A 27,812-nucleotide genomic window follows, 5' to 3' on the forward strand; every position below is an offset into this window, starting at 1 on the left:
AGAGTCAAAGTTATCGCTGCATTGCATTTACACCAGAGCAGTATATGATACTCATGCTGTGTCCAGTTTTGAAATATTTAACAGAATGAAGTGGAAATTTAAGATTCCAATATGGTCAAAGTTAGCCATGAAGAAATGGTGGTGTCACAGAGAAAAAATAATTCTGTGAACTTTTTGTGCCCATCTCATATTCTATATAACTACATTTATTGAGAGAAAGCACCAGGCTATTGGGCCTGCAAAAAATGCATATCTCAGGTGATCCTACGCAAAATTATGCTTCATGTATTCTAGTGACAGAAATAATTTTGAGTCTCTTGATGTTGCTGAGGCTAATGCATCTGCCACGATATTAGTCTGACAGTTGTTTTTATTTAAATTTCTCAAGCAAGTCCACCAGCAGTGGGCAGATATTACTATGGCAACTCAGCACAATTGGAGAAACTGTTCTGGAGTTGTTAGGCAACACAATGCCATCAGCTGCTGATGTTGCTTAAGCTTATTGTAGTTCATGCTGTCTGGAGTCATCTAATTAAACACACCAAAAAGGGCACTCAATTGGGAAGCTGATGTGGAAACAAGCTGTCTTTGTGATGAAAAATAAAGAATGATAATACAGACTGCAGGAAAAAAAAAAAAAAAAAAAAAGGTGGCTCATTTTTTTTCTTTTGCAAAGAAACATAAAATAGGAAGTAACTTCATTAGGTTTCTAAAATATGAGTAATAATTCCGAATGTAATTGATTAAGTGGAAAATCATACTGTAAAATTCCAACTGCATGCAGAAATAGAAAATTATATTCACTTTAGAGCACTGTTTCAGTTCATATCACTGCAATAATTTTAATTTGGCCTGCATTGGTCTATATAAAACAAATCTGAGTAGCTTTCCTGAACAAGAAAATTCATAACATAGTTTGAGGAGTGAAAATAATCGGTAGAGTTGCTGCAAATAATTGGTAGAGTTGCTGTTCACTTATGCTGTCTAAAAAAGTTGAGAATTAGCGTCTACAGAGATAAACACATTATCTCACACATGGGATGGCTCCTGCAGGGAGAGCGCTGAAGCACATTGGCAGAGCAATGCGGACAAGTGAATGCTGCTGCTGCCCATGATGTTCTTGTTATATGGAGAGAAAAAAAAATCTTCCCCCTTTTCTTTTGGCACGATGGAGCAATAAATTCAAACACAATTTTTAAAGCAAGGGCTGACCAGCAAACTGGGAATTATTATCCAATGATTTATTATTCCATTTGTCTTTTCTGTACTGAGCTGAGTAAATGCTTATAGGTTTGGAAAGAGGACAAAGGCAAAAATAATACCTTGCAGAAGTCCTCTACATTCAGAGGGAAATTTCTGTTGATAACACCTAGCTTACTGCTAATTGTCAAAGGAAATGGATAACAGCTAACTTCACAAAGATGACTGGAAAAATTTATGTGAAATGTGAAAGTGTAAAAAAATGAATTGGGACAGTGGGTTTGTTTCTTTGTTTTTTTAACTCTAAGTTTCCAGACATGTAAACAGATTGAAAATGCTGTCAGACACCAGGTCAAAGTATCATAGAGAAACTTACTTTGATACTTCTAGTCAAATGTGGAAGGATCTCTGGGCCTAATACATCTAAAAAAATCCTGAGTGGTTCATTGCCCGAAGTATCCCAGCACCAAACTTCTGCATAAATAAGCATAGAAGCACCATATGAAGACAACTACAAAGGTACTTGCTTAACACTTCAAGGTAAAAATCAGACCAGTTACAACAGTTTCAAGACTTACCTCATTTAATTAAACATCACCTATTTATTTCACATACAATATCTGTTAGAGAATTGCTGACATTATTTGGAGCGCTGGGCGATCAGCAGCACCATGAAGTTCAACAAAGGAAAATGCTGGGTGCTGTACCTGGGACAGAGCAATGCCAGGCACAGGCACAGACTGGGAGACGAGTGCCCTGAAGAAAGGAACCTGGGGGTGCTGGTCAGCAGCATGCTCCACACGAGCCAGCAAATGCCCTGGCAGCCAAGAGGGCAAACCGCGTCTTTGAGACCAGCACAGCCAGCTGGTCAAAAGAGGTGGTTCTCCTGCTATATTATTGTTGGTGCAGCCTCACCTTGAACAGTGTGTGCAGTTCTGGGTTCACAATATACAAAGGATGTGAAAGTACTTGAAAGCACCCATGAGGAAGGCAACAAAGCCAGTAGAAGGGCTGGAGGGCATGTCTTACAGGGAGAGGCTGAGGCCCCTGGGGTTGTCCAGTCGACAGTAGAGAAGACTGAGAAGTGACCTCACAGCTCTCTGCAGCTACAGAAAGGGAGGTGACAGTCTCTGCTCCCTGGGAACTGATGGCAGGACACACGGGAACGGCACAGAGCTGTGCCAGGGGAGGGTCAGACTGGACACGAGGAAAAGGTTCTTTATCTAGCCTGTTGCTGAACACTCTTCAAATGTTTATTTTACATATGTGTTTTTACATGGCAGCTTGTGCTATTGGAAATATAAGTGATGAAAAAAGAAGAATATGCAGAAGTGAAATTAATTCTCTTCTGCTATTTTCTTCTCATTTAAATAGAATAGGAATAACAGTTCATAACAGTTCAGAGGCCATTTTTCTCCATGTGTACTATTTGCAGATCGCTTCATAAGAGAAGACAGCTATTCTTAGTCAGTTCTGAAGACCAGATTTTCCATCCACAAAGACTAGACACTAGTAAGGATATGCTAATGTTATTGACTGACAATCATGCAAGTATGTAATTCATATAGGCTGTTTAGCACAAGGAATTGAAAAGTTAATGCTTTGCATACTTTTTTGTTTGTTCATTTGTTTTGTTTTTGCTTTGACTTGCAAGGACCCATTGTGCTGAAGCACTTAGGATAACCCAGCACCTTGTTCCACAGCATAAGTACGTGCCCATCTTTGCTGGAATGACCTCAGCTGATGCACTCCTGGGAACATTTGCTTTTTTCGAGGTTACAAGTCTCTTGTGCCTCATAGTCAACTAACAGCCTTCACCTTCAGGACCACTTCCAGCTGACAGAGCTCCAGTTTCTAAAAGAATTGTTAATACATAGAAGCACAACATTACCTTTTTCATTATTAAATTTCCTATTGCTATTACTTTGTTTTACGAGGTCATACAATTGCTTTTATGCAGCATAGTTATGATCATCCATACTATTTTGTACCTCCTGACTTTGTATCATGAATAAATTGAAATCAGTACATGCCTACCTTTTACACTATGGCTGTTAATAAAAGCAATGTCTAAAATCAGTCAGCAGGCTGTTCTTTGGGAGTCTGACCTGGTAATCTTTCTCAACCCTGATTAGTTCTTTCATTTTGGCCCATTTTTGTCTCACTTTTCCATATCTGTTTGTCCCCAGAGATGACTCTTTTTCTTTAAAAGAGCTTGGTAAGGCTTTTTTATGTGTGTTGTTGTTTTGTTTATTTCTCTTTTTTTTTTTAATTTTGATAACAAAGGGTCTATAGTTTGTTTTGCTCTCTTTCATCAAATTCAGTTATTATAAACATAATTCTCCAGTCTTCTGGTGTCAATGAAATTAAATAAAAATCCTTTCACATTCCATGGCTATCAGATGTCTGGAAAGGAAATAATTTGATCCCTTTCAGATGATCATATTAAAATGTTTCAGTTTTCCTTTCAGATTTAGTAATACTCATTTTCATACAGTCATTTCTGTTAACCATCCTGGTTTTGCCTCTACATACATTATCAACCTTACTAAAAATTGAAGAAAAGTATTCATTTAGTCTGGGGGCAATAACCACATTATCTTTAATCTCCAATTAGAAAATCTCTGCTAACAGAGAATAAAGTCAAGCAGAAAATGACATTATTATGAGACATTTAATTTCAGATATAGACTGTAGAGCAAATGCTGCTTCTGGTGGTGAATCCTTAAACTATCGAGGAACCATCAGGAATGGATGCTATTTAGCTGTGATTTTAGTAATTAGTGAGAACATAGTACTAGAAATAGCTTTAGGGGCAAAAGAATGAACTGGGGAGAACCAGCTATTTAATTTTAATTAAATAGAAAGATAAGTAAAAGGAGATACGGTCCAAAAATTTTCAATTTCCAATATACAAACTTTGATTATTGATGGAATGATTTTGAAATAAAAATCTTTGGGATTCAAACATGGAATAAACTTGAGGTTTCTTTCAATTAGTGGTTCTCAAACTGCTTTTTCCAGTGAACCGTCATGCAGCAATAAAGCGTGCCACAAGATCTCTCTTATATAAGGGGCACATCTATAGGACTGGCCATATGTCTGGGAAAGCAGTGAGAGACAAGCTGCTATTTGTATCTCATGGTTGTATTATCTGCATTTTTCTCTATGGAAAGAGTACACTTACATATATTTTTAGCTGCAGTGTATCAAGAAAGTACATATATACATAGGAAAATAAGTTCAACAAAAGTTCTCTCTGCCGTCCCTTTATCACTTCTTTGCCACCGATAGATATTACTAGCAATTTTAAGAATATTACTGAAGCGCTCTGCACCAATGCAGACTGCTGCTCTCTGTACTAGCAGACCACTTTGCCCAGTTTTTATTATTACAAACATGGCATTCCTAACCTTTTCCCAGAGGCCTACCTCTGATCAACAGCCTGCCAGTGATGGCCAGGAGCCTGCCTGCAGCTTGGCACCTGTCCTTCCCCACACTCTCTTGGTTTAGAGCACAGTTGTCTATGACAAGGACTAATACTGAACTTGCACTCCAAACTGAGAGCCAGCATAAAAGATCTGTCTAGAATCAAGACAGATCTAGTTTACCAATGTAGTAAAGGAACCCAGGCCAATCCTCTAATCATTGTGCACAAGAAAGGAAAGAACAAACCTGTGACTATCTGAATGTCCTCCATCTGAAAGCAGCCCTGTACCCATGCTGCAGAGGCAGCATGAAGGTCTCTTGGCAGTGCTGCACAAAGCCACTAGAAAGGGAGGTCCTGTTCCTGTATCAGCATGCCTGGCAATACTAAAGGCAAAGCTAAAAGTCATACTTACATCAAAAATGGCTCACTAAAGCAGCAATTTCACCAATCCTGAATTTAGTGTAGAAGGATTCTGCTCTGGAAGTTAGACCACAGCCCACAGTATGGGAGAGATGAGAAGATGGGAGCGGTAGAGGTGAAGTGCTCTCCAACAGCAGGAGTCCCTGAAAACATTCTGTCTGACTCATTAGGAATCATTCTTAAGCTGAGCAGAGAAAATTGAGTCATAAATGACTCATCCACTTACCAGATGGGAGGAAAGCATATATGAAATTTGGGACTGCCACTTGGTGAACAGTGTATCATGAGCTGCTACTGCTTGAGCCGTGAGTCAGCGTCCCTGACTGCCACAAAACAGGGAAAATACAGAGTGATGCACACAGAAGCAATACACACCTTAACCTGCTAGCTAGTCCCCTCATCAAAGTGTACCACCAAGGAGAGGTGTTTAGAACATTTTGCTGCCAAGCAAGCCCGGATGTTTAGCTGGCCTTATCTAAATTATGGCTCACAGCTTAACTTTTACACAGTTGTAACAGGCAATTAGTAAAAATTCAGGAGACGTAAAATGCTTTTGTCACACCTGCTCTGTTGCAGATAGCTTCTTATCCATTAAATATAAAGAGGTATTTTGCTAGAAAAGCAAAAATGCTTATTAAATGCTGGTGAGCAACGCCAGAAATCTGTAAACTCTCACATCTTAACTTTTTCAACAAAAGTAGAAAATTAAGACAGAGAGAAGGCAACAGCTTCTTATCCTCAGTGGTACCAGCTGAGTTTCAGGATTATGTGCTTCATCTTTTAGAGTCAGAAATCTCAGATAGCAGAGAGACTTCAGAGTGTAGATTTACATCAATCCCTTAATCTGACCTCACATTTTCTGTGCTGAAAGCCTCTCTGAGCTGCCTTTGTATGTACTGAAAGACCATAAGCAGTTTGCTCTTGAGACTGGAAAGCTGCTATAAATCAGGCTCCAAGCTGACATCTAAAAATACAAAGCATATAGGCACCCGTCTTTTTTCTGTTCTGACATCCGAATGTTCAAGGTTAGTCCAGGACCCATCAGCCCTGCCCAATTTGCTTACTTACTGATGTCATAAGCAGCTATAAAAGTTTTGTCTATTTAATCTTAGAGTCCGAGCATCTTGAGTCCCACTTGAGTAACTGCACCAGCCTCCCCAGCAATGGGTTAATCTGCAGCTTTAGCAGAGCAAAATATATACGCTTGACATATATTTGAAATAAGAGCTGAAGGTGTAGCTTCTATGGAATTGAAAGTATTTGGAAACTGGGGCCTGATAGGTGTGCTTCTAGATCAGAATCTCAACTGCAGCTCACTATGGGTGCTTTGTAGATGGGTATGTCCTTCCAGTCATGGTATGGTTACCCTACTTTTGGTATGATAAAGATTTTTATAATTCCACAGTCAAAATCTCCACATCATGACTTGTCACAGCCACAGAAATCAGCTAAACAGGAGTTCCAGTATGACTTAGTATACCATAAAGTTCAGAAGCTATTTGCAGGATATGCAAACAGCTTATGCAGTTACTGATAAAAGTATCACGATCTAAGTAAGCATTAGCATTTAAATAAGTTCAGCTACAGATGATGATTTCACAGTACAGAAGGAAAATTCAGCTTAGAATTTCTGCTGGTCCATGGCACTAAATAACATCGTATATTTTCCAGCAAGTCCAAACTACTTCTCAAGGAATGTCAGAATTGTCATGCCATTTTCACCTCGTTCCTGATGCACAAAACTGGTACTTGCATGCATTAGTTCCTTTGATGATACAATATCATAGCTGTAAAGCAATGAGTTTTCTTATATGAAAACAAACCCCTCGTGATACCAGTCTGACATCTCACACTCTAAAATCAACATCTAACAGGCAATGTATGTATGATAATTTAAAATAAAACTAAATATTGCCAACCGTACAATTCTTCTACTTTGAAAAGCCTCTGTGTAGCAACATTTGAAGCAAAAGTATTGTTTCTACTTTCTGTTTAATTAGTAATGTTTGATGCCCAAAAATAAATTAGCATTATTGGAGAGCCAGCCACAATTCTGAGCCTTCTCCTGCCTTTCTTCCAAGGGGACAAATCCAAACTAGTGATTTCTATGCTAGATATTTTAAAAATTTAAGTCAAACTTGATTCAAATCATCTCTCCATTGTTTTTATGCATTTATTCATAATGTGTGGGGGAAAAATAAATAAATAAAGATCTCCATCCATATCAGCAACTCTGTTAAGAAAAACAGAATTACTCACTTTCATTGTTGAAAGAGCCCTTAGAACTAATTAAAGTTCTCTTCACTTATTTTTTTGGGAAATGGAATTTCTCTGTATCTACAATTGCAAATCTGAAGCCTAAATTGCAATTAAGTAGTCCATCATTTCCTTGTGAAGGCTAATTTCAAAAATGCAATATGCACAGTTGGATGGGAAGAAATATCTATAGTTATGGTGCTCAGACACAGCAACCTTGCTGAGAAAATTCCAGGTAATTCTTCAAGTTTACAGCTACTAGGTTGGTTTCAGTCTTTCATTCTCACTAAGTCTTTCTGGTCTGGGACCCACAAAGGGAAACAGAAATTTGATCTTAATGGATAATGCTTGTAAAAAAGCTTATTTAAGTACCCGGCTGACATGGACAGGTGGCTCCAGGCCTTCATTCAGTGCTTCAACCCTTTTCTATTCTTTATGGCCTAGCAGCTAGCTAGCATCCTGAGAAACAGATACCTGCTTTATCATAAGTGATTTAATGCTTGCTGCTGCTGTTTTGTAATAACGTAACTTAACATAGCATAATATAGCATGCTGCAGTAGTAAGTGGAAGAGATTTCAAGCAGACTTTACTTAGCCTTCAAAGCACACTGGAAGTTCCTGCTAACCACCTGAAATGTGACTTTGCTGCCATTATCACTGCCTCAACTTGTGCCAAACAAATATTTAATTATTTTTTTAAGCTTAGAAGAAGACTTGGGAATCAGGCTGGCATATGTGAACCATTACAAAGTTTTTTCAGCCCTGGTTTCCAGCAATAAGGTCTCCTTAATTTAAGCATGTTTAACTCTGCTGCTAAAGTACCCAGAAGTATAGGGTCTGATTAAAGCACAGTCATGGGGATCAAAAAGTCTGGAGGGTATTGGTGTTGTACTCTCCCATTGATCCCTATATTGAAATTAATGACACTGTTTGTTTCCTTGTCTTTTTTTATCTGTGAAAGAGTGAACTGCAAAATTTATTCAAGAATTTCAAAATCCATATGTAACTCCTGGAAATGGAAAAGGAGAAAAATATATATAAGGTACTGTTTTTGAACTGTGTTCTTAAAAATGTTAGAAACAATTAGAGAGTTGCAGAAATTGTCATAGTAAAAATTCATTTATCTTTGTTAAAAAATGTTAGCTTAGTTAGGATCTTTAAAGATTCACTGAAAGATATCACATCTATGACAAAAATGGTCCCTCTGGAAGAACATGGGACATCAGAAACTCCTGAAAGAACTGGGTTTCTGACTGTTTCTCTCTCTTGTCCTGGAGACAAGCCAATAATTCAGTAAATGTTATTGTAATTCAGCAATTACTATTTTTGAATTTTTCTCACTATCACTTTAAGGTACTAGAAACTCAGTGGTTACAAAATGAACTGGAGTTTCTTTAAAGAGTAGAGTAGGTTTTACTAGAGAACAGATACTACAAAACGTGCCAGTGGGAGCCAAGTTGTCTCCTGTAGCTATCTGGAATGAACATGTGCTTCTCAGATTAAATGCAGTCCTTGATATGGCCACAGAAGATATGTACAGCTACAGAGGATCTAAGGTCTCCTACTGTTGATAATGACTCATATCCTGTATTTTCCACATAGGACAGCAAGTCCCAGCTATTTATGGTACAGCCCATTAAAAGTTTCTTTTCATGAAAAAAAATGCTGTCAGTTGCCATTCAGGAGTTGATGTAGGAGGCCAGCTAGTATGTTACAGAAATTATCAGAGAAAAATACTATAATCACAAAAGAGCCAAATGTTTCCTCTTGAGCCCTTCGAGATAGCAGATGCATAGTCGTAAGCAGAATATTTTGTCTCCAAAGATTTTGTTCATACACAGATCACCCTAGAAAATAAAGGATGGAAAAATATGGTACAACTGATTTCAGTCTACACCTTTCTATGCCATGTATCTCACGGATATAACTCTTCCCCGCACAGTGCCCCAAAACGCAGGATGGGAATGAAAATACCTACAGCATTGTTACACTGGATAGGGAAGGAGCAGTGGGTGTGTGTTTGTGCACACGCGTGCATGCCTGCTGCTGATTCATGCTGTACTCAACATCTTCCAAGTAAAACAAGGAATACTCTTTAAAGGCAAAGTCATACTTTATGTTAGGTGTTGTTTGTTTTTTTTTAAAGCTTTAACAGTCTAATCAAAGAGTTATCTGTTCAGTCAAAATGTGACACTAACATTTATAGTTCAAATTCTGCCAAGTCAAAACAGATATTTTTTGTGTAATCAAAACACAACCTTTCTGCAGTCTACCCATTTCAGCCTTTCACTGCCCCTTCAGGTCCCAACGTCAGTCAGTCCACATGGTGAGACTTCAGTGTTCCAGGTCTTCACAGGGAGGATCATGATTGTGGTGGTGATGTGATGCTAATGTGACAGGTGAGAGGAGTGTGCCAGGGGGTATCTTTTTTGCATGAGGTGTGATACTACTTGGATGGTTTCTTCCTCCCCAGCCTACAGTCCACTCAGGGCTATTTTTATATTTTCTAACTAGTCTTTACACCTTGTTCTTTCTTTATTAGTCTACAAGTCTGCCTTATGTCCAAATTCACCAGACATGGTGTGTTTCACATACATCAGATACTTGTTCTTTTTTACCCTTAAAACCAGTTTTGTCTGTTTTCAAGTCTTTTTTTTTTTTTTAAGCACCAGAAGTTGGCCAATGGTGAGCTTTTAGTCCAGTCTCCAGTACCATCTTGTCCCACTACTTTCAAGGTTTCTGTTGTCATCCCATGCTTGGGCTGAGAAGGCTCCTTGCTACCTGTATAACAGATCCTACATATGCTCCAGAGTCTGCAGATCCCGCTGATTTGTGGGCAAACACACTGCTAATTAAGGCACCCTGCAGCACATTTGCTGGTCATTAGGAGTGAACTAAGGACCCACCAGAGCATTCCACTGGTATCACTGTTTTCAGATGAAGGCTATAGACATCATGGCAACAGCAGATATGCTACCAACAGTGTTGGCAGATGTGCAAATGCTGAAGTTCAAAATTATGCAGATTATCACATGTACCTGCTGGGTTTGACAATGGGGTTTAGGTGTTTACTTCAGTAAACAGCAACACAGGAAGATATAAAGTATTTCGATCTCTTAAAATAAGCACAAGCATTCCGTGTTGGAGCCAGGACATGCAGTGTGTGCAAGCCTTGAACAAAGACACCACTAATTGAACAACCACTCCTCGCTGTACAGCCTCACAACAGACTTCACAGCATTAAGATGATGTATGGACAGCCTCAGGAATTTGCCATGGCCAGCATCCAGAAGGAGATTCATTTGTGGTGTGGCAGAAACTCTGAAATAACCATGCTATTTGTCAAACTGGCACCAGTTTTTGGCAGGGGGCCATAATGTCGGTCTTCCTCTCTTGAAAACCAGATGCCCATTATTGACTGTTCCCACATGCAGAGGATCTGTGGGACTCCTAAGGGCCTAAGTGATATTCTTTCAGAGCGACCAAGACTTGCACAGCTTGTCACCATTGGCAGCATCCTTTAACAATAACATGGATCTGCTTCAAGTCTCCCTGACAGCAGCCCATCCAAGACTGCATCCAATGCCAGCCAGGGCAAACAAGGTGGCCAGCTGCTGCTGCCATTTGGTGTTCACACCCAGCTTCAGCAGAGCTTCCAGCTCCCTATTTCCTGAGTTTGAAATCAAAGTCACCGTGTGTCACACCTAAACAGCAGACCAAAACCAAGAAGCAAGCCAGTGGCTCTGTGGACTGTGCCCCACATGGGCACAGGACTTGTACACATTATCCAAAGTACTTTCTGTGCCCAAGAGCCTAACCGGGCATTACAAGAGTCATTCCCCAAAAAACGCCCTTTTTTTCTTTCCCAGTTTTTGGTAAGTATCAAAGAAAAATGTACTTTGACATTGCTTGAAATCTATAAAAACAAAATCCTGAAGCTTTCTTAGGAAAACCAGAAAGAAACAGAATAGAAATAACAGTCTTTCTGCTGAACTGTCTGAAGGATTCACAGTTAAGAGAAACATCATAAAAGATGTTCATTTCCTCTACCATACATATTTCTACATGATTTAAAACTCTTCAGCACAGACATGTATATATATAGTCAGCTCCAGACTAGAGACACACTTAATGAGTCTTGATAGTCAATAAGTTAACTCTTGGAATGACGATGCTGAGGGATATGAAAAACACTCTTTCAGTAAGAGTACTAGAGCTGCACCCTTTGCAGAAATAATACTTAGTCACATCAACTTACATTTCAGTACTGCTTAGCCACTGTACAGTGCTGCCACATGACTCTGACTTGCACCTCAGACATTTTAAAACTGGTTAAGACAGCAAATGTTCTGATCCATGAAAGAAGGAGCTCACAAAACTAAAGGTGAGTTGAAATTCAGATGGAGCCATGATTTTGGTCATTGGCAAGAGTGAAATTGCATGGACCAAGGAGACATAGGCATATTGTAGATAAACAAACATTTTATGCAGGTGTTTCTACCTGGTGGTTATTTCCTATAAACATTTTCTATAATCGAATGATCAGCTACGCAATTGCTAAGCTATACGAATTTAAAATAAAACCATTTATTGCTGTTGAACTTTAATTGTGAACCAATGACTCAGCGGTCTATTAAACAGATTAAAAGAAATTGCTAGGTAGAAGTGCTGACTTTTCCGTATACCAGTGGAATATTAGATTTTAATCAATTCCTTGGTGTGTTTTTTCAGTCATAATTTGAATGATTCACTGTATCCAGATGCTAAATGCTGTTCATATTTCAGTATACATACAACGAGCTCCCACTTGCACAATGTAGTTCATTTCAAAGTAGCCCCCAATTGCTGAGGGATGGTTTATAAATTCAAAATGGCCCTTTAAAAAGGTCACCAGGCAGTAAGTTTTACAAGTGCTGAAGTTCAATTGTGTAGGAAATTAGGTGTTAGGAGACCTGAGTATAATACTGATTGATCTCTCCAGAGCCATACTCTGCCATGGGGGTCAACAGGAACTGAGTGAAAATCAATAGGAAGACGTTATACTGTGATTAAAATCCTTAGGGATGATATATATAGTGAAAAAATGTTGAAATAATTCACGTTAGGATTATCGACAGTATAAATACAATCCAATACAAGAATCACAGCTCTCCCGTTGAAAAAAAAAAACAAAAAACTTTTGGAGAATCACAGAAGAATCACAGAATAGCTGAGGCTAGAAAGAACTGCTTGAACAGGTTGCCCAAGACTGCGTCCTGTTGGGTTGTGAACATCAAACATCTGCATGGACAGCAACTCTACAACCTCTCCGGGCAACCCGTGCTAGTATAAGAGCACCACTTTCATAACAGAAGTGCTTACTAAATTGCCAGTACATGTTAAGAACTGGTCATACAAATAAGGCCAAAAAAAAGAACAGAAGATATTTTTCAAGTAAGACAAACTACACGTCTGTGCTGTCAGATCTTTACCTGTGTAGTTTGAAAGGGGAAATTCTGATTTGTGATCTGTTTTATTTATTTATTTTTTATTATGATGTAGTCAGGGCCAGTTCTGAAGTGCTAGTCTTTGGAGAGATAAAGGGAGCATCTGAATACTATGGTCTCTATCTATAACCTCTGACCAAAATATTTATACCCAGAGGGGATGAGGATGAACAGGAGATGTCACTACCTGGTTACAGGTCCCAGTGGATGGCAACTTTATGAGCATAGTTCATATGCACTGCTTTTTTCTATAAGGACACACAGATCAAAACTGTAAATGACAGAACAAAGTAGAAAATGCCAATGGGTAGCAAAGGGTTTGCTTTTGTGATTCAAAACTATGATCACCTATGTCACAAGCTGCAATGAAAGACTAAAGGAAAATGCAATGACACTGTTCAGTGAAATAAGTATTTCTGCTGTCAAAGGGAGTGGAAATCAGTTCTCAGGTCCACTTATGCAACCACTCATTTCTGTTCCTCCATGAGACTCTCAGCTGTAGAACAGCCACAAATGGAAGAATTTCCTAAACCTGAATTCCTGTAGTCCCATCGTGGGGAAGAATTGATCAACAATAAATTAAATAAAATTAAAGTTGGAATACATACCCCTTCCATCTAGAATCAGAATAATTCAGGTCAAAAGGGGCTTTAGGAGGTCTCTAGTCCTGGTTCCTGCTCAAAGCCAGGTCAACTCTGAGGTTGGATTGCTCAGGGCTTCAGCCAGTTTAATTTTGTCAAAATTAAATTTGCAAATGACTCCTCTGAGGTACATGCATATCAGCACAGAACCTGGCAAACTGCCAGAGTTTTGCTGATTTACAATCTCCTGCTGAACTGGAAAGAATATGTTGAAACTGCCAGCGCTGAGGTCAACAGACAACTTGGGATTCAAGATGCTTCCGAATTACTACAAAACTTCCTGGATCGTGGCTACAGAATATAAATATGCGACAATTAATTTGTGCACAATGCTGAACCCATATCACTGTGGGATGGATTTGAAATACCAGTTCTGCACTTTAGAGAATTCCAGCCTGTGTCATAACAAGGAACTTTATGACAGCAATAAAACAGTTTATATGGCTTAGACTTTAAGGCAGTTTCTTGCTCCAAACAGCTGTGCAGTCTGGCCCACAGGGGCTCTTTAACCCAATAGTCTTCTGCCACACCAGTATTAATCAGAGTAATGCCACTAAAGTAAATATTTTCTTTATCATATGTTTGGCCAAGCTACATTTTGCACAAAAGGAAAACAAGGTAAAAAGCAGGAATGTTCTGCTCAGGGCCAGAAGTGCTTCTGCTTTTGGCCACATTATTCTGGAGATGTAAAACAAAATTATTGTGCAACATCTAGGAATCCTAACACACACCCATATCTTACCAAAGGCTAATTGCAACAGTTTCACATTTGGAAAAAATTATGTCAGCAGCAACAGTAACTAGTCAAGAAGCCTTCAGTCAAAATCCCCCAGAAACTTCCAAAACTTACAATAGCCCCAGTGTGAAAAATCAGGTAGCATCTCAATGCTTGTTAAATCACTACGGTAGGAAAATAAGTGTCAAATTGTTTAAAATAAATAAATAAATAAATAAATAGAGAGAGAGAGAGAAACAAAAGCTACCCCCGACAAATCACTGCAATCTTTCCAGGTGATGGAAACTAGATGGAAACTAGATTTACCTAAGTATTATACTAATTAGAAGTAGTTCTGATGTTAAAAATTGGAAGCTAGTGGTGAGTGCACAGTTTGTTTCAACTTTTGAATTTGGTTTGTTTGTCATTCAAGATAAATTACAAAGGCCAGTGTTAACAGCTTGGAGTTGCCAACCCTCCTGACCATCAAAACCCTGAGGCAGAACCTTTAGATAGCAGCTGCAGGACACAGACATCACACCCAGCAGAGCTGAAGCCAGGGCATTTCTGCACAGGTCATGGGCAGGAGGCAACCCTGTTACACCACCCAAAGGTGCTGCAAGTGGAAATGGGTGGGCAGCATTTGTTTCTCCAGGTGCAGGTCACCAGACGGCCTCTGACAATGCAGAAGTGCTGCTAGTCACACAACGTCCTTCAGCGGACAAGAGATTCATGTGTAGAGGTTCACCATCCCTGCTCTAAATCTTCTTAAAGAAAACCACATCTCAATAAATAAATAGGTAATTAAAATAGTAAGTCTTTTATTCTGCCTAATATTTTAGCAAGAAATTGCTTTCACTCTCAACAGGGCTCTGTATGAGGACATTTTTCACAACACATTTTGAAATGTGAGGGTTTTGTTCTTGATGTTCTATGCTGGAAGCAAACTAAAACTTTTTCAGTATTATTTGAAAGGAGTGTTTGAACCAGGGGCATTGTCCTGACATTTGGAAGAAGCATATTTTAGGGTAAAATTACCTCTCTGACTTAGAACGAATGGGGTTGTAAAAACCTGTCTAAGAGGGAGCAGGAATTTGAATGTAAGCCACAATGCCTCACACTCTACAGAAGCTTTATTTCAGCGAGCAGTTGCACTCCACATTTGCATTAATTTGTTTTCTTCTGTGCCCATCATCCAGGACTAATCTGCTAATCTCTTGAGACTACATTTTGAACACAATCTTATCAAGCAATGTCAGGTTTCTGTTGACACAGAGGTAATTTAGGAACATCTATTATCCTTTACTATAAACATTCAATAGATGTCTTTAGGGTGATTTCTATTCTTAAATATACTGCAACTTAATTAGATCTGAATTGCATTCTCTCTTTAAAATGTTATTTTCTTTCATTTCACATGCAGTAAGAGTGCAAAATAATTACAATGTCCAACTCTAAAATTGCATGATGTTCTTTAGTGATGTGTTTGTTTTTCCCTTCCTGCCAACAGTGACGACAATGCCAAGCACAGTTTTTCGGCTCATTTGGTGACAGCAGCTCATTATTCACCTCTGGCTACAGTTCCTTCAGATGTGTCTGCATTATCGGAAATTTTCAGGGAATAACTTCTTTTCCCACACACCGGGAGGGTTTAAGACTGCTGAGACGCATGGCTCCTAGGCACACTCAGCCAGCTGTAGTTTAGCTATTATGATGCAAAATTTCTACTAAAAAGCCTGTACCCATGTGTTCACAAGGAAACATGTAAATGCCAACCCGACTCATCAGAGCTGACAACTAATGGAAGTAGGGCAGCATGAAGTGTATATGTCCTACATTAAGTGCTTTTGTTAATCCTCTATTTGATTAATTTTTCAAAAACTTGGATATCTTAAAGAATGAGATAATAATAGTAATCTCTATGTTTACTTTCATTAAACTGATTATGAAAATAGAGATCAAACAAATAGTCAAAGGAAGGAGAATAGTTCATGAGTGCACTTCAGTTCATTTGCTCTCAAAATATCCTCCACCAAAACAGTTTCCTTGTAATTTATTTTTATTATTTTTTTAATATCACCTCCCAAAAACACAAATAAAATGTGTTCTTTGTTTTTTGTGTGTGTGTTTTTGTTTGTTTTGTTTTGTTTTAAATCACTAAATAATTCTTGAGAAATGTGCCATAAGACCAAGCAGGAAGAATATATATTTAGCACTTCAGAATTCATGCTTGACAGAGAGTAAGGGAGAATGGTTTGTGAAGTCTGACAGCATGCTAAGCGAGTAACTTTTTCTTTTTCCAAGACGTAAAAACCATCAAACTGTAACAGTTTTGGCAGTGACCATCTCTTAAGTACCTGAATTTGATCACCAACAAGGTGCTTCTGACATTTTCTTTTCTTGTACTGCTGTTTCTTTGTTTGCTGAACCTAATACAGAAATTCTGCAATTCTAATGAGAGTATTCAGAACTTAATCTTCGAAAATGTCTATCTTTCTTCCTTACCCCTCCCCTTAAAAAGATCTAAAGCTCACATTAATCCCAAGACTGGAAAAGCTGATAATATCTAACGGTTACAGAGAATAAAGCAAGAAAATAGGAGAAATGCATCTTGACATGAAACAGTCTAAAATTCACTTCCAAGGAAGTTCCAAATGTTCCAATTTCATCACATATCCTTTCATTTGACTGTGTCTAAACACTCATATACTTGAGAAATGAGAACAACAGAAACAGCACCTAGCAATAGCTGCACTAATGGATGTGTATTCACATAGGCTGGTGATGAATCATATCGTTTGTAAAAATGTCACTGCTTATATGGGATTAAGGATTTCTTGCTGAAAAGGATTATCAAAGTTACATGATGTTACATTAGAAACACAGCCTGAAAACAAGGGTATCTAAGGCTGCTTTTTATTGCTCCCGTGTTTAAATTGAGGCCCTATTATTCTTCTTACCAAAATATAATAATGAGAGTCTTTCTCACCCTCTAAAAAAGGAGAGATTTATATCCCTGAGCAAGCTCTGTTATAAGAATAGGGACATAAATTTAATGAATTATAGATTTGGCAAGGAATCAGGAAGCCTTAGAGGATTTCCAAACTACAATAAATTGCTGGGTAAAAAAGAAAGCAAGTCACATACTTGTATCACATACGTGTTTTGATAGAAAAAAGACAGTAAGTACTTCCATTTTTGTAGTATTTGCTTCTTTACTACCTGTTTTTATCTTGGAATTCAGTTCTCTCCACATTCAATCACTTAGGGATGAAGGCTTCCATAAAACATTCGAACCTTTGGATTTAAAAAAAAAAAAAAATCTAAAAACAAATATTAACCCTGCAATTTTTCTTGAATATACACTGAGAACAGAAACAGCTATTGACCTCAGTAACTAAAATAAATCTTTCACCTCTTTTTGTTTCTCCTATAAAAGCAGCAGCACAAGCAAGAGGAAGCCACTCTGCCTGGCATTGCACCTACCAGAGGTGAGCATCCACAAGTAGACATTTACCACAGATCAGCAGGCACGTGGTAATTCATTGCCACAAAAAGCGGCAGTTCTTCACTTCCACACCTGCTCCATCACACATCTGACCACAAGTCAGTCAGACCAGATGCAGCTTTTCTCTGAAGATGTGCTCAGGGTGTTGGAGGGTATCAGTTTGAGTGCTGGGATTGACTAATGAACAAGTCTGTTTTAAAAAGTTGGGAGGCTCCACCTCTGAATCTTGCTTGGACCTATCTTTGCCACTCCTAAAGGCTATGTTGATGCAAAATTAAAACCCCACTGAAAAATCAGGAAGCTGAGATAAAATGCTGCTGAATGAAGGAGCAGCTGCAGCAAGAATGTCTTCTGGCAGATGGACTGGGAGTCCTGACTCAAATATGTAAGTTGGTTTAACACTATGGAAGATAATTTGCATGCCTAAAGCACAGTTATTAAATTATTTCCCTTAAGAGCTGGATACTTTTAGAAGAGCATCCTACTGAAGATGGCAAGGAGCCACCCACTTCCATTAATGGACCCTTGGAAAAAAAAACTGAAGTCTAACGCAGGAAATATGTCTGGTTTAACAGTAACCAATGCTTTAACTACTGATATAAACAAAAATTAGTATCTACAACAACACAGAATTCCAAACACTAACATTGTTAATAGCAGTGCTTACCTCTCTTGGAAACAAGCTTGCTTGCTTTCTTTCATTTAAAGCTCCACCAGTATCACCAGATTAGTGGCTAATTGCTTTTGATGACAGAGGCAAAAGTGGCTGTGTGCACAAGACCCATCTTTCCCCCGAGCACCAACAACAGCAGACCTTTACTTTTAGGAAAGGAAGGAGCTTTCTGTTGCCACGCTTCCCTATGCATCAGCTATGCACTCCTGTAATAATGGACCCCATGGGGAATGTGGAGCAATGAAAGTGGAAAAGGTAAGAGGCACTTCCAATCCTTTGAAGGACCCTAGACATAAGTGATAACAGTCACATGAGTGCAACTGCTTTACTCAGTTTAATTTTTTAATGCCAGTCAGCTAAGAATGTGCTGGAATTGAAGATGTGAATCTGATCTGATATGACACTGCTACCTAAAGGGGCAACTACCCCTTTATATACCTATTAACTTCCCACTACCCCTAAGTAGAGTGTTACTGCCTTGTATTAGTGCAAACATTTTTATGGCCACATGGTAAGCTTCTCAGAAAACTGATTTGGCTGGAACTAAGCCAGCAAAAAACATAAAACTGATTCATTTGCAATCAGAATGGTTCCTTGCTTCAGCATACTGTGTGCTCTGTTGGCAGCAGTCCAAGGGACAGGGCAAAATGCATGGCAGAGGATGGAAGGGAAGGCAGGATTTCTCCTTCCGGTAGGAGCCTGGCTTAAAAACACCAAAGTCAGAGACGTGGTATTAGTTATCTACTCTGAACAGAAACTGTACCCAGGGACTGTACATCTTTTACCTTTCATTAAGATCTACAGCAAAATGCCAGCATTTCCTTAGATCTTGGAATTATACATACCTGGTTCAATAATGAGTCCTTGGTTACAGCAGAGTGCTTACGATTTTCTTTAAGCATGTACATTTCCTTGAAAAATAGCACCGTTCTTTTCATTCCAGAGGTGAAACTTGGGATAAGCGGTGCACACTTCATAAAACTGAGAGCCTGCTTTGAAGACCAAAATAGTAGCTTGGTAGTCAATGCTCCAAAATGCGAAAGCAATGGCTGGGTATGCTACTGAATGAATCATAGGCGGGGAGGGAATTAATCAGTGTAAAAACTTCAGTGCATAAAGTAGAGAAACTAAAGGATCTGCAATTTGAACTGCTAATTTCATTGTCTTTCCAACATATTTCCATGCTACAGACAATCTTTAATGTCTCTTTGAGGCATTGCCATTGCTGAGGGCTCTTCAGTGAAACTAACCATATCTGAGCTTCTTTAATTTCCCAGGATGTGCAATATAACTGCAACTGAAGCTTTTTAATATCATTATCAACCAGAAAGCACAACTTAAATTTCTTCAATTCTATTTCTTCTGTAGATACATTTTTATGGTTATCCAAGTCCAACATGATAATTTATCATGCAGAAGTGGTTATGCTAATCTGTATCTATTTCTACTGTAAGAGGGTGGGGATGAGGGAACTTATGCCTTTCAACAAGAAACTTTAATGTGGAAAAATACAGTTTATTTTAAAATGTCATTCCTATGACATTTTGCCTTTTTTGGAGACGCGTGGCTTGTTTAAAAGACACAAGCACTTAGGAGCCCACAGTTCCCCAAGGAAATAGAAAAGTGAGTCCGATTTCTAAAAGCTGCATAAAAGCACAAAAACTTAAGCATTAAATTCAAACTTTCTGTTTAATTATTGCCAGATTTTAGAATCTTTATTCCTTAAACAACTTTCCTTCCTAAAACATCCTACCAACTAGACCTTTCATGAAGTAAAACCCTTCTTTTACTACTGGACTTGCAAAAGCTAAAGTGAAGAAGTATTCTCAAGTCTTGTAGCTGATGCAGATTCTCATCTTTGCTAATAAAAATATTTTATCAGATGTCACAAAGCCTGCGATTATATCGACTCCATTTGCAGATGCTTGATAGCAACTGAAATGAAATTCAGAAGGTATTCAACTGTGCATAAGGACTTAATTAAATCCTTCCACTACTTGACATTATAGATATTCATAGCTCTGAATTTTGCTCTCAGAATTTCTTAGATTTCAGCTTTGTGTCTTGAATGGAAGTTCAGTTACTTACTCAGTATTAGACATGAAAGAACAGAGTTATTCATATAAATGTATGACTATTAGTAAAACATTCTTTCTTTGAAAAGGATGCAAAAGACATACACAGACATTACTGAGCTCTACAATAGTCACTCATACAGAACTGCTGCAATGCAACTATTTGTACAATGAGAGAAAGTATCTTTAAGGAAATGCGTGCATTTGAAACTGTTGGATGTCTACACCCCTATTCTCTCTCATTCTGTAATTACCAATGCCATTTACTTGCAACTGGAAATTTCTTCTCTAGAAAGCAGCACCTCCAACAACACAACATTCCCCCAGCACTCAGTAGTCCAAAAGCTAAAAGCACCATCCCGATCTACATATTCTTCCCAGATTATAGAACTCTATCAGCATTTTGTTATTTAGCACAGAGTTATGGTTTTCTGCCTTCTCCCACCAGTCTCCACATCAATTTTCTGCTTATTATTGCCCAACTCATTCTAATTCAAGAGAATAACAAATAAACTAATAAATACAAGTTTCTAATAGCCTCACTATACACCGCTCATGAGATACTACACTATGGTCACCCTACTCAGACCAGGGCAGAAAAGGCCTACATACAATATATCTGTTAACCAAAAAGGGCAATTGTCTGTGAAATGTTTTTGCAGTACCTATTGCTTTTTGTCTTTTGAGTTACATTACCACGTGTGGTATACAAAATTGAAGAGAAAGAAATAGACTAATCTTTTCTTATCAAGAATGAAATAGCAAGATGTTAATGCCCATAAATGCAAGATAAAAAAATAGCTGCATTACATGGATATAAAATATTTTTTAAATCCTAATAAAATGATAAAGCAGCCATTACCATTGCAGTACATAACCAAAAAAAACAAAAAGTAAAGTGAACATATATATATGATTTCTGTCACTTGAAATATTTAACGCAGCAATCCTTTCTCATAATTTAAGCACTTTTCTACTGTTCTCTGCATCATCACTCTGTTAACATTATCTTCTATATCTTTTCTGGATCTACAGAAACATACACTCACATGTTACTGTGGTTACTCTTACTAACAAAACAAATCTGCACACCATAAAGTCGTCGTTCTGTAAAGGGTTCTGCAATGCCTATTGTCTTTGAATAATGTTTAGGAAGAAATACTTGTTAAAAATGTCAGGAAAAAGTGATACAATGCTTATGAAATAGGATCTCCTTTGAAAGAGTACTTTAAAAAACATATTAAAAAAAAAAATCAATAATTCTACAGAAAGCTGAGAACACAGAAAATTCCATTGTCCATCATACCCCTATGTACATATGTATATACATATGCTATATATCTATATATATACCTATATCTATCTATATATCAATATCTATATATATATAAATATTCCATACTTTTAAACCCAGTAGCCTTTCACAGTTTATTTGGGCTTCTCTAATATATTGCAGAGGTTAATATAAGGATAAAGATTCCTTACATTCAGCATTTTAAGGAGATAATTCGAATTTTAGAATGTCAAACACAAGGCAAATGTTAAGAATAAGCTATCCACATTGATCTATGCTTTGCTAGAAAATGCTGTAGTCTCTATAGAAAGTACTTTTCTCCATTTCTGTATGTGCATTAATCTCATTTGCAACATATTTGAAAGATCAGCCTCTATCTTCAATGGTTCCTTTTTGAAAAATAAAACAATGATTTTAGTATAAGCTTCCCCTTGCTGCAAGTGACATATTCTATCTGTCCTTTCTGAATAAATGCATAATGCATTTAATCAACTAACCCTAGACCACACTGTTAATCAGCACTGGAATATGATTTATCAGTACCCATTTCCAGTTTCATTTGCAAAAATAATTAATTAGCTCGTGAAATTACAATTCTGTGAAGAAGAAACTATGCCATTATCACTCAAAAGTAAAGCTAGACATAGCCCTTACTCATCTTTGGATATGTAAGATTCTGAAACATTTTCTTCAATTAGACTCATATGTAACATGACCTTTTCTACAGTGAAAAATTAATGTTTGAATCAGGCAAAGTATCTGATTTGAATCAGACGTATTTCTGAGGATTTTATTTAGGTTTAGCATCAATTAGAATTTTTGCTGTGCTCCACAAGTATGTGCTAGAAAATAAATGGCTACAAAAATGCATATAGTGAAAAAAGATTTCGAAAGAAAAGTTACATGCATTTTGATTGCATAAATTGCAACAGGGCACTTCCTACAAATAAAAGGGAGAATTTATTGGGGCCTGGAAAGATATGACAAAGGATATAAAGTAAGACATTATAGAATACTAACTTTTAGTTTGTTGGTATAAGAAAAATAGCACATTTTGAAACTTTAGGGTAAAATGCAGTAAATAGAAGACTTACTTTAGTGGGGTCAAGATTCCACATGGAGGGGGCAAAATGCCTCATAATGGACATTAAAAATCAATGTAGGTAAATAATCAATGTAAGTATATTCCTCTGGAATTAACCCTTAATTTCACATATGGTGAAAACATCCATCTTTATTTGCACATCCTTTGAAATGAAGTCCTGGACATTTTATTGTAGAAACATTTGTCCCCGCTACTTAGATTAAACAAAATCCTTCAGCAAATTTTGTGTCTAGTTTGTGAATCAGCTAGAAGACAGGCGCTGGAACAAGGCTCATCATCTGTTTACCAGATATTTCGTGTATGCTGGCCAGCACATTACTCTCATTTAAACAGAGCCCATTCTCAAGAAGCTGCTGTTTACTCACAGCAGTAAAATATCCCTCAGAGTCCAGCCAAATAAATTCAAGCCCACATAAACTTTCTAGTTACTACATGGGGCAATACAGGGCACAGGACGTGCTATTTCTGGGTTCTGTAACTGCCCAAGGACAGGTTTCCATTCGCTTCTTATTTCTCTTGCCACACCCTTAGGACAAGATAACTCACTGAAATACACAAGAGATCTCTTCCTGTGGCTACAGCTCCACCATCCCACCTTCACACAGCAGTGAGAGGGAATGCAAACAAAACATTGCTCAGAATAATCAGAAAGATATAGGAAATGCCATATTACAAGTTTTCCTCTTCTCATAAGAATACTCTCGAAAGTACATGTAACAAACTACATAAATATTCACATAAACAACTACAGAAAGCTAGAATTAATTGCTAAATGCATCAGTCTGATGCAGGACTAGAGTATATTTATCTTTGCTTTGTCTAATGGAAAGAGCATTTAGGCTGTGTAAACTGCTGCTGATGGAACTGTCAGTCATTCAGACAAGTAAATAACTTTTTTCTTCCAAATTATGCTTTCTGAAAATTTTTGTAGCTACTTAGCCTCCATCCCTTTCTGCCTGCAAGGCCTGATTGCTGTTAGAGGTTCTTTCACTTATGTCCAGAAATCTCCAGCTCCTGGAAAAGTTCTTCTGAGATCTTCTGGCCTGCTTCTTCAGACTCTGAAGCTGAGTTTCAGGCACAAAGTCTGATCAGAACAGCCTTCCAACAGTGCCTGAATACTGTCTCATACATCAGTCCCAGCCAAGTCAACTGGCATCTGAGGAACACTTTGAATTCAGAAGCTCCTTTCTCAACATAAGAAGAACCTGCTCTTAGAGCCAGTCCTTTAGAGCTTTCTCCCATTTGGGCTCATTATACTCTACATGTAACAGGAAGAGCTGCTTGAACAGTACAGTCCCATGCCTTTTAGAGCCAAATCCCCAAGGCAACAGGAAAGAAGGTTGAGAAGGATGGACAGGGAACGGACAAAGAAACTGAAGTCCATCTGCCTTTGTAAGGCAAACTAACACGTTATTCTGTAATTGGAAAAGGCCAATAAGTGGCAGGTAATTACAAAGGATTGGCTAACGTGACGGTTTGGTAGTCTAGAAGTAACCTGCTAAACTGGAGCTAATCTCATTTTTGTGGCACTGTACCAGCTGAAAAGTTAACTCAGCCTCTCTGTCTCCCACTGCTCATTGTTGTCCTTGAGAAAGGATGTCACACCTTCCCAGCCTGCTGCCTGGGTGCTTGCATGGCAGTAACTTCTGGCCCTTTCTAGTAAGAAACAAAATTTGTGCCAGGGAAGAACTATATGCTTACTGTTTAAACTTACCCAGCTTATTTTGACTCCAGCAGGTAAGAATTTTTTTCACAGAAAGAGGAGGGCTGGTAACCTCTGGAAGTACAGATGGAACAAGAACAGGACATGCATCTAGAGCCGATGCTCATTTTCAGAAGGCTGGATCATTTTTGGTTTTTCTTTTCTTTTCCTTAAATGTGCACATAAAATTGCTTGTTACTTTAGTATTAATCTTCAGAGTATCATATTGCCAGTTTTAAAATGGGAATAGAGAGAGCCCTGTGCTTCAGAGAAATGTGAAAAATCAGCTGGTTGCTATTTACAACGTTGTTGCACATGTATGCTAAGCACCAGAAAGGCCTATAGTTAACAGCTCTGTCTTAATTCTGTGCTAAGAACTGAGCAGGAAACAAAGCACTAACCATGGAAAAAAAAAATACAAAGAATAGCTTTATACTAAATGCATATAATCTTCTAATTACTGTCTTTTAGTATACTACAACACACACACACACAAGCAACCATAACAGCTGCTAATTAAAAAAAAAAAAAAAAAGGTACAAACAGCTGTGATTTACTATTTTAAGCACTTTCTATTAGTCTTAGCAAAGCTATTTCAGTCAAGTTATTTGTGATTAAGAAGGTACCTTGGTAATAAACTGGACTAAACCACAAGCATAGCTCATGGTGAAAAATGTTACATACACTGAGGTAAGATGTTTGGGTTAGTATTTTCTGAATACTCTTTTAAGTTTACAGAGCATTCTAAGAGCATGCTGTAAGTAACAGATGGATGGAGAAAGTGTGTCCTGATAAATTACATACATTTCTGTTCCTATTTGAATTGTAAATACCATGTTGGTACAAGTTACCCTGTGAATAAGTTGCAGTACACACTTACATAATCTTCTGCTAACGTGAAGTGTTGAAGAAATGCTTGGTGTTAGCTAGAAGCCTGACAGAATGAATTGAATGCAAGCAAAAGGCATCTAATACTGAATACTGACTTTGTAAACAGATTTTTGATGGATTTAGCTCTATCGTTTATAAACCAAGAAACTAAACATAAAGTGCAATTAGGAGGTTGAATGTCTTCAGTACTAAATCCCTTGCAAATCGCTACATGAAATATGGAATCTGACACTCAGAATTAATAAATCCTCTGTTTTAGCATTTTATCAAAACAAGAGCTTTTTTCTCCACTGTTCTCTATTCATATACATTTTGGAAATGTTCCATCTCCCAGTGCCTTGAAATGAAGGTATCCAGCACAATGTGTACAAGGCCAAGCAGCTGAAACTAAAGTGTGCTTTAAACTCTGATCCAGACTTCCACTCTCACTTTGGGTGAGTCCAGCTGCATCCAGACCAAAGCTGGGAATGCTTCCCATCTCCTGGACTTCAGCAAGCACCATGACTAACAGGAGGTGCCTGTGTGGGCACCACCACCTGCTCTTCCTCTCCTGTCACTCTGGAAGCATTTTGGGAAAGAAACTCAGCCTTACAGGGTAGAAAGGGCATCATATGGTGCAAATACAACCTTAAATAACCTGTCTTGAACAAGCACCTTGATAAATTCTTAAGCTTATTTATTTAGTGTGGAAAAAATGCAATCAACAAGCTAAAATTAAATTATCACTCTAGCCATGAACTCCAAGCTGCTGCAACACTATGCAAAGTCAGTTGGAAACCGGACACATGGCTAGCTAGTCACAAATCATGGCTTAAAAAAAACACAACTACAAAACTAAAACTAAATTTCACATGCCTACTGATGTGTAGCAGGAAGTTACATGCAATATATATGCTTTCACAAATATGGAATACCATATTCCGACCTCTTCAACAAATTTCTTGTTTTCTCACTGCCTGCACAAGTAGAACACCTCAAGATGCACAGATGAAAGCCTTTTCTCTGTGTTACTGCACTCAGGGTGCCTTGAGACTTCTTTAAAAGAAAATGGTCATAAATTGTCTCTTATTATGTAAATAGTATTTCTTCAACCACAAATCTTCCCTAGCATTCAAAAAACACAGATAATGGTGAGATAGCAATGACTTTATGAACTGAGAAATTTCCAAAGATATTGGTAAATAAGTGTCCTACAGTGCCAAGATAATTTCTTCTGCATCTCAGAGACAGAAAAGATTTTACATTAAATTACATATTAATAGAAATAGATTTATTATCTTTGTAAAGCAATTTCTCTCACTGCAGAAAACTGTGAAATGGGCTCCCTCTAGAGTCTTTTCTCTGATACAAACTTTGAATTAAAAAAGATTGCATAGATCATTTATATGCATCAACATCATAGTCAGTTCCTCTCAAAAAAAAAAAGTTCTGAGATAGCACAAGTGAGAAAATTTTACATTCCCAGTTAAATAGTTTTGTGTATTTGTACAGATCAATTAAATTCTTAATGCAGCACAGTAAATTTTGTTCTTGTATATATTTACCACAAGATCCAAATAAATTTTGAGATATTTCAAAAACCTGAAGCAAAGTGTAGAGCTGGAACCATCCATCTGTATGAAAAAAAAAAATGGATCTTGAAATAAATATGTTAAGAGTATGGAAAAACATTCTTTTCCCCTCAAACACCACTTAAAGTTTTTGTAGTTATTCTAATAAAAGTTGCATTACCTTAGTGTTTGATCTTGTTTAATTCACATCAGTAGACACTTTTGTACCAGTACGAACATGAGAACATGCCATCAGATTATTAGCTCCAGAGTAATTAAAGAAGAGCACAAGAAGTGTGGGTGGGCAACTTTTGCTATCAGCTATGGAAAGCTGTATTATAACACATCACTTATGCTCGTCTTCCCCCCTCAAGACAGAGTGTGGCGGGAAGATGGCGAACAACAGGGTGAGGCTGGGCTGTCTTCTCCCCCACCAAATACACCAGGGCAGCAGAGCTGAACAAGCACAGATAGGGGAGAAGCTGAGCCAGGAAAAAAGCTGCTGTCATTCTTTTTTCTTCTAAAGCAAAGGTGAAGCAGACTGTATATGCTCCCTGACATAATTCTGTGAGGTGCAAATATATAGTAACTCTTTTTCCACCTAATACAACCAGCAGTGATGAATTCTAAGGAAGGAAATACATTAATTTTACAACAATAAGCTGTTACCTTTCCAGCCTTGTGTTTTTATGTTATTTTGTTTCCCACTCTTTGGAGAAGAAGAAAAAAAAAAAAAGCCTTTGCCTTCAGAGAAACACTATATTGTAGACATGCAGCCTCTTCCAGAATGAAGAAAGCACTACTGCCTCATAAAATTGACAATTACAATTATGTAATTAACTTAGTTTTATATAATTTACAACTCA

At 37.9% G+C, this 27,812-nt stretch overlaps 1 protein-coding gene across 3 annotated transcripts in view; it reads right to left on the reverse strand.

Moving 5' to 3' along the window:
• Window positions 1-27,812, reverse strand: part of PDE1A (phosphodiesterase 1A) — a 222,140-nt gene that overhangs the window by 177,727 nt on the left and 16,601 nt on the right. The window contains exon 1 of one of the 3 annotated variants that reach the window (XM_068685895.1): window positions 5,043-5,190. The exons of the other annotated variants lie outside the window; for them this stretch is intronic. Coding sequence (XP_068541996.1) covers window positions 5,043-5,044 — 2 coding nt within the window. The 5' untranslated portion in view covers window positions 5,045-5,190. Of the gene's footprint in view, window positions 1-5,042; window positions 5,191-27,812 lie in introns of those variants that run through there. 3 annotated transcript variants of the gene reach the window in all.

This window comes from Anas acuta, chromosome 6, assembly GCF_963932015.1.
Source record: "Anas acuta chromosome 6, bAnaAcu1.1, whole genome shotgun sequence".
NCBI classification, from domain to species: Eukaryota; Metazoa; Chordata; class Aves; order Anseriformes; family Anatidae; genus Anas; species Anas acuta.